This window comes from Bos taurus, chromosome 19, assembly GCF_002263795.3.
Source record: "Bos taurus isolate L1 Dominette 01449 registration number 42190680 breed Hereford chromosome 19, ARS-UCD2.0, whole genome shotgun sequence".
Taxonomy (NCBI): Eukaryota; Metazoa; Chordata; class Mammalia; order Artiodactyla; family Bovidae; genus Bos; species Bos taurus.
This window is the reverse complement of record NC_037346.1, coordinates 46867265-46878967: the sequence shown is the minus strand read 5'-3', so window position 1 is coordinate 46878967 and position 11703 is coordinate 46867265. Positions and strand designations below refer to the sequence as shown.

The window sequence follows — 11703 nt, the reverse complement described above, 5'->3', positions numbered from 1 at the left end:
TGCAATGAAGATGGAAGATCCCGTGTGCCACAACTAAGACCCAGAGCAGCCAAATAAATAAATACTTTCTTTAAAAAAAGAAGAAAAAAATAAATCAAGGGGGTGGGGGAGGGCAGCAATCACATTAAAAAAGTAACAGGGATGGAATGATCACATTCAGAAGTGAAATGCCTAAAATTCTCCCAATGTCTTTTGCGTCAAAAATATAAGAGCACGCGCACACACACACACAAAAGACAATTTGCTAAAAGTGAAGATCTTTTTAATGTTTTTAGACACAGGTTACTTAAGATGGGGGCGGGGGTGGGGGGAGAACACTACTTAAAATTCCAAGGAACTAAGGTTAAGCAGAGATCACAACCAAATATTTAATAGGGACACTCTATATTGATGCTTTTTTTCTGAGTCAGGAAAAGATCCAAAGACAGGCAATTCTTCCCAGCTTGCTTCCTTGATGATCACTGAGTGAGATTTTTATTTATCTTTCCAGGCATCAACTGCTTAGTCCACATATCTGAATCCTCAGATAATTTAATGCAACTCAGTCATTCACTTTATCATATAATACTTTCACATGGATATAAATTCCTGATTCCCATGAATAACATTTCAATTATTAAGTTACAAAATGGCAAGAAAGATTGAGATCGCCACATAAGAAAAAAACTTGAGAAAAGTGTATCACAGGGCTTCACAAATATGAAGCAAAACAGTTAGAATCTTGATATAAAATAATTCTTCCCAGGTTCAAATCTGTTTTGAATCCTTGAATGGTTCAATAACAAGACACCATTTGTGAATGTTCTTTTTAAAAAGCCCAACGAGCCTGTGAGTCAGCACAGATCCTGCCTCTCAGCCGGTGCTAGACCCAAGAGGCTTGCGATACTTGCACTGAATCCACACTCGGTACATTGTCAGTTGTTTTCCTCGATTCACTTGCAACCGGCGATCCACCAGGTTCTGAACCTTTTCCAGTCCAGCAGTAGTGAAAAGTGTGTCCAGTTCATCTAGTTTGGAAAGAGATATTTACATATTTTCCCCTGAATAAAAAGCACCGTGTCTACCACTCCCCATGCTAAATGGTACTCTGTGAGACTGCTGTCCTGCCTCATAGACTTTAAGTGGTTTGGGCAGTATGGTTTACCTACAATCGCAGTAGTGACTTGGTAGCAGCAAGTCCTCGTTTAGGCAGAGGAAGGCAAACCACGTGTGAAAGGTGGCCTGGAACGCACCGGGAAAGCCTTTCTAAGAGTCAGCTGATGGGAAAGAATTTTCTAGGGTTCTACGTACATCTTACAATCATATGCAAAAATTGATATGTTATGTCAAAACCATTTCTTTTTGTTTTTTTTTTAAAGGGAGAGGTTTCATCACTCACTAAAGGTTCAGCAAAGTATGTGACCTGAAGATGGCCCAGGGACAAAGTATTCATATGGCACCGGTGGAGGTGAAAACTGGCAGCAGGACAAGCAGCTCTGAGTTACACCTGGAACCCAGGGAGCAATGGGTTCACTTAAACTCAGGTGCACCTAAGGTACAACCCAGCTTCGAAGCAGAAACAGCTACAGTGCATTTTTGCAAAATGAGCATGTGTCCTGTTTTGGACAAAGTGATGGAGAGGAAGAGCAGGCAGCAGAAGAACAAGGCAGGGACCAAAGGCTCATATAAGCTGAGCCTACTGAGAGAACACTGAGTAGTTCCAGGTGGCTGGGGGTAGGCTAAGGGGTGGGGAAGGGCAGGGAAGAGGCTGCAAAAGGTAGGCGGGGCCAGATGACGTCACTTCTGAAAGCACACGGAGGAATATGGAAGCTAGTCCTGAGGGCTGTCAGCACAAAGCCAAGTGTTTTTGCGTCGTACCTTGTGTGAAGAAGTACACTCTGGTGCCATCGCCTCTTACATAGAAATTTTCAGACAGACACTGACCTGCAGAGTGATGTGGTAAAGACCAGAGAAACTTTAAAGCACTTCTGTCAATTTCACGGCCAATTAAATGTGCATCAAGATACCAATTTCTTGGGCAGAGAACAGATCCTTTTCTAAGCTACTCTGGTACTTTGCAGGAATCTGCAGTCTCTCTCCTACAAAGGAATGATGCTTTGGAGAACAGCAGCTCCAGAAGAATAATCAAACTTCAGTATCAGTGAACACATGTAATTCTCAGCCCCCTATTTTACAGTTCTGCTTCAGGATGAAAATAGCTTGTTTTCTCCCTTCCTCCATTAAATAAATAACACATACACTTTGTTTAAAAACAAAAGCAACTTTTAAGTGGCTTTCTGCCCCTTTAAAAACACATAGTAAAAATTCAAGGAATATAGCTAAGTTTAAGGAAATCTGAGACAGCCACTATTCCCATTTCAGTGACTGTCCTTTTGCATGTCTCTTCACGGTGTCCACATGCACACTCATAAATAGGATCCCATACAAACTGTTTTTTATCAAGGACACACTTCCCCTTCTGCTGCTAAGCCCCCTGACCTTCTCAGTTTAACAACCTGATGTGTAATCAATCCTTCTACGCCTTTTGAATGTCAAAGTAATCTTATTTATTTTTCCCTGCTGCTAAGTTGCTTCAGTCGTGTCTGACTCTGTGCGACCCCATAGATGGCAGCCCATCAGGCTCCCCCGTCCCTGGGATTCTCCAGGCAAGAACACTGGAGTGGGTTGCCATTTCCTTCTCCAATGCATGAAAGTGAAAAGTGAAAGTGAGGTCGCTCAGTCGTATCCGACTCTTAGCGACCCCATGGACTGCAGCCTACCAGGCTCCTCCGTCCATGGGTTTTCCAGGCAAGAGTACTGGAGTGGGGTGCCATTGCCTTCTCCGTGCTTTATTTTTCCCTATCTACTGTTAAACACAGGATTAAGTGTAAAATACCAACCCGCACAATGCTTTTCTCAGTTGGTCACACAGCCAAGTCCACCCTCCACGAGACCAGTGGTATGGGGTCCATCCCATGTGATAACACACATTACCCTGTGCAGAGGCAGTCACTTTGTTTCCAAGGTTTTGCTTATTACATACATACTATGTGCTGGTTCCTGAATAAATCCCCAGAGGATTGTTGGATTGAATGGATAACACCAGGTGCTTTTGAAAAAAAAGCCACAACTATTCCTATTTCTGCCTTCCATGGAGGAACATTGCTCTCTCTGAGTCAGCCAGCAATAGGTATCTCCTTGCTGTTTCCATTTTCTTGAAGTTTTGTTTTCGGCCATTTGGATACGCTCTTCAGTAAATCAACTCTAACACACTTCTCATCTGTTTTCCGGGTGGGTCACTGATCTTTTCCCTTATCAATTTGCCAGCAGTCCTATTTGAACATCATAGATATTAAATCTTTACTGTTCTATTAACTGAAATATTTGTCCTCAATCTGTCATTTATCTTTTAACTTTTTAATGGCATCTTTTGCCATATCACACTTAAAACATACCACTCTTATCATGTATGAAATGGCTCTCTGTATGGAGCTATATAATTCAAGAGTCTCTATTTTATTCCACTAATTTGTGAGACTATTCTGAGGGCAAAGCCATTGTTTTGATTATAGTGGGGAAAAATACCTTTTTTAAACCGAAGCTGAGCCATGTCATAGCGGCCATAATCTCGCAGAAGCATTATCCCCCCGGGCTTCAGAAGCCTGCTCAGCCTGTTGATAGCATTCTGCATCCTGAAGGGCAGCAGGGAACGAAGATCAGATCTCTTCAAGAACAGAGTCCCCTCCTAACACCCCCACCACCCCCCACAAAAAAGAACAGGTCCCTTTTCTCTGTAGCGTTATTTGGAAAAGCCAGTGAACTTCCCAACACTGACACATCAGCCCTGAAATCTTAGCTCCTATGCTCTTGTTTCAGTTATAACCTGAGCTCACGCCCAAATTCTAATGTACCTTCTACTGTCTGCTTACAACCATGGCTTCTATCCACTGCCTTCAGTATGAAGAGGGCTGCTCCTTCAGTAGGGATCCACTGTGCGGGAAGTTACATGCTCTCGTTCTGGCTCACTTCCCACTCCTCAGGGGAAAGTCATCCCCACGCTGGGCTCCCATGGATCTCTGAGAGGACCCTTGACCACCCAGTGAGGAAACTGCTAGTTGACCCACCTACCTGCCCACTAGGCTCAAGATCTCTGAATGCAGCCTGTCTATTTCCATCTGTTACATGAGGACTGAATCTCAAGAACTTTACAAGGTGACACAATCTGTATGCAAATAAGTACTCTGGGCAGAGTGCTCTACACTTCCGACTGCATTTTCCATATATAGAGTCTCAGCGTAGGTTTCAGCTTTAACTACTGAAGAAGTATAAATGCTTTGAACTTATAAAAACCACATGAAAGTCTGATTAAATACTGAATAACAAATTTTTTTTTGAATAATGTTTTTAATTTTAATGTTTTGTTTCAGTCCATGTCAGTTTAAAACTCGGTGGCTTCCTTGGTAGCTCAGCAGTAAAGAATCCGCCTGCCAGTGCAAGAGACATGAGGTTGAGCCCTGATTTTGGAAGACCCCACATGCTGCGAAGCATCCAAGCCTACGCGCCTCAACTATTGAGCCTGTGCCTCTTCTAACAAGAGAAGTCACTGCAATTAGAAGCCCGTATACTGCAACTACAGAGTAGTCCCTGCTCTGTGAAACTAGAGAAAAGTGCGAGCAGCAATGAGGACCCAGTACAGCCAATATATAAATAAGTGAAACTATATAAAATTTACAGCATGTAAGCTTCTGCAATTAATGTTTAAAACCATGCCAGGCTGTTTGGGCTGTCTTCCACTGCCCTTATTTCACACTCACAATATTCCTATCAGGTCAAGTGACACAGTGCTATCCTAGAGGAAATGTGGGCTAGAGAAAGTCAATCACACCCCACCCCCCAAAGCACCCCGACTGATGCCGCTTCCTTGAGACAATATTTCAACTTCATTGGGATGACTGGCTGCCTATGTCCAGGAGCCTTTAATGGTATCTTTTAAGGTAAACCAATCCACTTTCCTTTAATCTTGATTTTATGGAATTTTCCTTACTAGAGAAGTTTTCCAAAGAACTTAAATATCAGAAAACACTTGATGAGTTAAGTTTCACTGTATATTTTGTGCTGTTAATAAGCCTGGTTTATTTAAAAAGCCAATAATGAGATGTTCTTGAATAGCTGTGGCATTCACAGTTCTAAGATACCATGCTATGTGATCATTAACAGGAAATTTCTCCACATACCCACTAAGATGACTCCCTCATTCTTTGGAGATGTTAAACCATTATCATAAGAAGAATCAACCACTGCAGTCAACAGGCAGAGGTTTAGATGCTTGGAGTCCAACGTGGACTCCAAGACAAACTTAGAAAAGTGGTTGACAAGCTTCTATCGCTTAGAATGAAATAGCTTCTTCCTGTCTATCAGAACATTAAAATCATTTTTATTAAGGTTCCAACTCTGAGATCAAGGTCCCTGATCAAAGCTTTGTTTTTGCTATGCTACTGGTTAAGGGACTTAAAACTTACTTGTCTGGAACGATTGCTGAGAGAACAAATATAAGGATGATGACATCAAGACTATTCTCAGGCATTGGGTAACTCTTATCTTCATCACATAGATCATGAACAAAGGCAAAACACCGAGAAGGGTCATATGCCGAATTTGTCTGCAGACAGATGGAAGAGAGGTTAGAAAATGTTCATATAGCCTCAAGAAAAACCATCTTGCTTTAAACATAATCCCTGCTGCTTCCCACTGAGGGAGATAGCTCTTGCCATTACAGCAAACATTGTTACTCTTAGGGTAAGAACCAGGAACAACTCTAGGAGCCTGTGAAATCCAACTTGTATGTTTAAAATGGTACATTCCTGACTCCTTTACTTCTAGTCTTTATTCTGATGAGGAGTCAGATCTGAGGACTGGAAAAAAATGAGGAAGGTAAGTGACCAAAAGGGCAAGGAGAAACCTCATAAGTAGGAAAACAAAACATACTGAAAAAGCATGATTTAAAGCAACTCCCACTACAGCATATTACACAGATCACAGAATTCTCCAGGAAAATCTCTCTCTCCAGATGTGGAAGATTTCACCTACAATTTATTATCATTAAACTAATTTAAAAAGTCTCACTATTCATCAGGCATTGGCCCTTAAGGAGAGTTTCAGAATCTGAAATTCCCTGGTGGTCCAATGGTTAGAACTCAGCACTTCTACTGTCAGGGACTCAGGTTTGATCCCTGGTTGTGAAACTTAGACTCCGCAAGTCGAGTGGCAAGACAAAAACAACAAAAAAAAGCCAACCAGAAATATTGCCGATCCCTGAGCTCCTATGCTAGGAGCATCATACATGATTGTAACACACATTTTATGGTAACTTCCCTATCTCTCTCTCTCTTCTCTGAAATGTGATTTTGTTTCTCACTGCTGCTACTGCTGAGTTGCTTTAGACATATCTGACTGTGCGACCCCATAGACGGCAGCCCACCGGGCTCCCCCATCCCTGGGATTCTCCAAGCAAGAACACTGGAGTGGGTTGCCATTTCCTTCTCCAATGCATGAAAGTGAAGTCGCTCAGTCATGTCCGACTCTTAGCAACCCCATGGACTGCAGCCTACCAGGCTCCCCTGTCCCTGGGATTCTCCAGGCAAGAACACTGGAGTGGGTTGCCATTTCCTTCTCCAATGCATGAAAGGGAAAAGTGAAAGTGAAGTCACTTAGTCGTGTCTGACTGCAGCCCACCAGGCTCCTTCGTCCATGGGATTTTCCAGGCAAGAGTACTGGAGTGGGGTGCATTGCCTTCTCCATGTTCCTCACTGGTCACAGCTAATTAACAGGGCAAGTAGAGGGTCAGCTGAGCTGAGTCAATCAGACTTTCTGGGGACTCTGGAATCAAGACACTGTCATTTAGGTGAGGTTCTGGGAATATCTGAAGAGGGAAGACTTATAAGGGACTGAGAGGGGCAAGTATATTGGGCCATGTATAAAACCAGGAAAAACCTGTCAGAGAAAACCGGCTGCAAAGGAAAAAAGCAAGCAAAAGGCAAATGGGCAATGGGAGGGAAAACACTATGACCTTGAGGGAGGTGCTGTGAAGGGGGTGGCAGCATCTCACCAGTGTGTCTTTGGTACCTGATACTTTGTCAGGGCTGTTTTAGTCCTGGCTACACCATATGACCTTGAGATCTATGACATTCCCTTTAATTAGCTGCGTTTGTCTACAAGTTTCTGTAACTCAATCCTAAATGAAACAATCATTTCATTTCAATCCTTAAAACATGACTTTAGGAAGGTCAAGAGACCTGCCCAAAGTTCCACAGCAGGAAGCAGCAGGTTCCATCATCATGTTTGGCCAATTCCTCTACTCCAGGCTATTTCAGACCACAGCACAATAAGCAAATAGTTAGAGACCTTGATTTTTATGAGGTCCTTTTCCCCTTAAGTCAGTGAAAATTACCGATAGGAGCACTGGACTTACCTGGACCAGTTCTACAGCTGTGGAAGAAAAATCACAACAGTACACAAAGAGGCTTGGGTCACTGAAATGGGCAGGAAAAAAACACAGCAGAGGCATTAGATTACAAACTGGATTATGTCTATTCTCTATACTATGCAGCAGAGTTAAAATATCAAAGGCACCACATGTTAACAAAGTAACAGGTTTAACACTCACTACTTTCCCTGATGACAAAGATAACTTATAAGTCAATTAAGTCAAAACAATCCATAAATGGGTAGTGTAGACATCTAATCTCCTGTAACCCAGTTCCCCATAATTGCTGTTACCATTCGAATATAGTAAGAGTTCCAAGAAACAACAGTGCATCACTTTTTTCTTTGCTGACATGCTGTTAGACTTTACAACAAACCTTACTTGTTAGTTTGTAGAATTGGGAAGACTGTGTTTCCCACACCACAACCAACCTGTAGACAGAAATCAGAAATGAACTATTAATCACAAAATTCCCAAAGAGTTAATTCCCTAAAGTAAATAAATAATCAACAATAAACAATTTGTCTTACTGTATTAGGAAAGGTGTAGTGACCAGAGCTAGAGTAATCATGACATTCCCTGCCCGTGACCTCAGGAACCCTTAAAGAGGTAGCCACAGTAGACGAGGATATGGGCTTTTATTAGCAGCATGGGACCTGGTCTGGGAAAAAGAGCATGGGCCGCTTTTACTTTTTGAGTTTGGGCAAATGGTCCTGTAAACAGAGTATTTTCTTACTGAGCTCCACTATACCATTACTGGAAAAATGTTTCTAGTAGACTGGATTGAAAAAGTCATGAGGTGAACCACGGCAACACGGTCCTAAGTTCAGTGCTGGGTGTGGTAATAATGAAAATAGCACCATTTACTAAGAGCTTACTATGTGTCAGACACTATCCTCAGCCATTATATATACATTATCTCAATTAACCCCATAATAACTATGAGGCAGAAGTCCCACTCCGCTTGGGGAGGATCAGGGACCAACACAAAGTCATGCCAGAGGACTCAGTCCCAAAACTAATCAGCTTCTGGTGGGGTGTGTAGTCACTTTTGTGAATAGTCACTTTACAGTGCACACTTTTCTTCTTCAGGCCTAGCCGAGCCTCTACCACACATACAGACTGAGAAGACAAAAAATCTCCACACCTGAAAAGCAGACACCATCCTAACTAACCTCTCCATCTCATAACTGTATCAGAAGTAACAGAAGCTGTCTTCTGACCTGGGACTCTCTACTAGATGGCAGGGTTAGCAGGACACTACAACTTTTGGACAGAATATAATGTTCCCAGGTAGCACCTCAGGTGATCTATCTTTGTCATGACCAAGGCATCTGGTCTGCAACTAGGACATTTCAAAAGCTCAAAAATGCAGGTGATTCCAGGCCAACATAAAGGAGGTAAGTCTAGTCAGCTTCATCATCAGAAGTTACTTTGGGGCTCATCCTCTCTAGTGCCACCCTCTGTGCATAAGACAGCCTCGCTAACCCCACTGCCAGGACAATAAAGGGAGGTTACCTCGAGTATTCGGTAGGTGGCGGAGGATCCAGGAAACTCATTAGCACAGATTTCCAGGTGATGGAGCTTCTGAGTTACACTCTCTTCCGTAAGAGGTGGCTGTGTCTTATCTCCAAGGCTAACAGAAGAACAACGGTGCTGTTCTTCTATTGTTAAATCAGGTCCATCCTCACCGCTTCTATAGTATTCATATACTTCACTCCTCTTATTCTCTGAGAGCAAATTCTTCAAGTGATTTTGGCTAGGTGCCAGCTCTGGGAATTCAGTAAAAAGCCAATGTCTATCCTTGAAAAACCCGTTTTCATGGATTTTGTAGAAGTTGTTCCAATATTTGTTGGCATTAATCTCATAATCAGCTGTAAATATTTAAGAAAGAATTTTAAGAACCATCTCTCAGTTTTATTTGTATACAATATAAATTACCACCCTGCTTCACCAAATTTTATACCAAAAGTTATACTCAAGTAGAACCTCAGTCTCAGAGCTGGTGGTCATTTGATCCTATCACACTTGAATTTGCTCTGTATCTTTCCTTCCAGGGAGTTCAACTTCTGCCAGAAAACTTACTACCTATCAATTCTCCTCCCACATCTTTAGATGGCTCTTAACTATTAGAAAATTCTAATATTAAGCAAAAAATATGTCTAATCATTTCTGGTCAAAAGATCCTACTCTCTCTCATACAGAACAGCTCTTTCGTATTTGAGGATAATTATTTCCCTTTTTAAAACCTCTTTTACAAGCTAAATGCCCCAGGTTCTTCAGTTATTCCCCACGTGAAGTCAATGGTTATAGTACAGGTATGATACTCTATCTTCTTTACATTATATTCCTATGTCTGTGGTTCTTTAGTGTGGAGCCCAGAAATGAATTCACTACTAACAGATACCAAGCATGGAAACAGAAAATGATGACAAGAGGAAAAGTGTTTCGATGAGAAGATCTGATGATAGAGGACAGGACAGACTAAAGTATGGACTGTTTAAAAGAAACCTGTGTTGTTGAAGGTGATCAAGGCAGTCCTAGATTTCAGTTTTACTTTTTATTTTTGAGATAACACTGGCTTATAACTAGATTTTAGCTTTCTGCTCTTTGCCAATACAGGGCCTTGACTAGTGTAGTAGAACAAGAAAAACCTAAGAAATTGGATCTCAATTCCACCACTACTAACTAAACTGCTTACCTCTGGGCAAGGCACTTAATGTCCTGAAGTCCAAGTTTCTTTAACTGTAAAAAGAGGATATTGGACTATATGATTTTCAAAATCCCTCTCAACCTTAATTTGGTTTGATGTAGTCTTTGTCAAACTATGTAAGGTTAATATTCCATAACTGGACTCTTCTACTTGTTCAGAACTATTTCTGTGGGTACTACTCTGCAATTTCTAGTGCCACCTTCAACTGTCACTTAGAACACAGGCCCAACTAGTCCTAGTTTTACTAACTAGGTGTATTTTTCAGTGAAATCATCCACCTCTTCAGAAGAGGCCTCTTTTCCTTTGCCCAGACTTATTTCCACTCTGATTCATCCATCTTTCCTTTGCAGAAGCCGTACCACCTCATAGCCACCACACAAGGAAAAGACACATAACTCACGATTCATTAGCCAGCCGCCCCCCACCCCCCATTATTTAGAATCTGATCACTTGAATCCAGCTGTAATGGCAACATTTCCTCTGGCAAAATGTAATGACAATAGAAAGTATATCCTCCAAGACAATCATGTTGCCACAGGTCAGTCATATTGATATGGGTCTAGTCAACAGAATTAAAGACTTAAGTCACTAGAAAATGCTATCGAGATACAGTTATCCTCTTCCAAACAACAAATCAAAACCAAAACACCCTTTATGCCCTAACAAGATCTCAAGGCACAGCCCTTTCCCAGCCTTGCCCAACCCCTCGCCTTCTCGTTCTATCCCAGAGTTCTGTATCAGACTAGTAACAAAGACTCTCGGGGCCTCGGTTCTCTGGCCTCTCCGGAGAGCACGTCCAGCAGTACGCAGGCTGTCAATATCACTGAGGGTCCACCCGGGCGCACCTTGCTTCTCCTGGCACACCCGCTGAGTGCTGTTCTCCTGGACTTTCCTTTCTGCCTCCGCGGCCTGCTCCTCCGACCACTCCACGTTGTCCCTGGGAAAATTAAATGGGCAGCTTAGGCGCCTCAGGTTTTCGCCGCGGGCAGCGAGTCACCGGCCCCGCAGCGCCTCCTCCGTGGGAGGAGAGTGCCAAGAGTAGGCCCGCAGGACTCTGGTCGGCGGTCAGGGCCTTCTCAGAGTGCTCTGCGGCGCTGGGACTGAGGGCGAAGGGCAGGCCGGGCGAAGGGTAGGGCACTTACCAGGCATTGTGGTGAAAGACGCGAGCGGGGTCGCTCAGAAACCGGCTCCCGAACTGCTGCCTCTTCCCGCAGACGGCCGCAGGATCGCCTTCAGGGAAGGAGCAGTCCATGACACCGGAACCGGAAACACCTACTTTCCCCTCACGCGCGAACGCTCTGCAGGCCACACCCCTTTCGGAAATCGCCGGGTCTGGGCGGGAAAACACGGAGGCCGGGTGGGGCAGTCATGAGTCCCCCGTTGAGGCGGCGTTCCGGCTCTTCTTGGTGGGACGGAGCTATTTGGGAAGGAGACTCAGCGGGTTTTCGCCCCAGAGTCGTTAGTCCTTCAACAGGCGGGCGAGAAAGTGGTAGACGTTCCACTTGAGCCTCCTTTTAATTCTAGGATG

The 11703-nt window shown here is 43.3% G+C and overlaps 1 protein-coding gene across 3 annotated transcripts; it reads right to left on the bottom strand.

The window, feature by feature from the left end:
* Positions 1-240: 240 nt before the first annotated feature.
* Positions 241-11436, bottom strand: METTL2A (methyltransferase 2A, tRNA N3-cytidine). Of its 3 annotated transcripts, NM_001075246.2 has the most exons (9): positions 11318-11436; positions 11021-11112; positions 8981-9336; positions 7844-7893; positions 7448-7508; positions 5499-5638; positions 3565-3671; positions 1858-1923; positions 241-1007 (listed from the first exon to the last, which is right to left on the bottom strand). In NM_001075246.2, the coding sequence occupies exons 1-9, from the start codon at positions 11425-11427 to the stop codon at positions 853-855; spliced, it is 1137 nt and encodes a 378-aa protein (NP_001068714.1). In that variant the 5' UTR covers positions 11428-11436; the 3' UTR covers positions 241-852. The 3 variants fall into 3 exon arrangements, with proteins under 3 accessions (NP_001068714.1, XP_010814629.1, XP_005220886.1); XM_010816327.4 differs by lacking the exon at positions 1858-1923 and having other exon boundaries at positions 11318-11433; XM_005220829.5 differs by lacking the exons at positions 241-1007; positions 1858-1923 and adding an exon at positions 1930-3311 and having other exon boundaries at positions 11318-11433.
* Positions 11437-11703: the final 267 nt, after the last annotated feature.

Bases quoted from the DNA above. Each gene is read 5' to 3' on its own strand.
- METTL2A (NM_001075246.2), bottom strand. From the start codon at position 11,427: ATGGACTGCTCCTTCCCTGAAGGCGATCCTGCGGCCGTCTGCGGGAAG. The intron at 11,113-11,317 runs GTAAGTGCCCTA...TAATTTTCCCAG, and splicing joins GTCTTTCACCACAATGCCTG to GGACAACGTGGAGTGGTCGG. The intron at 1,008-1,857 runs GTACGACGCAAA...TTTCCAAACTAG, and splicing joins AGTGTACTTCTTCACACAAG to ATGAACTGGACACACTTTTC.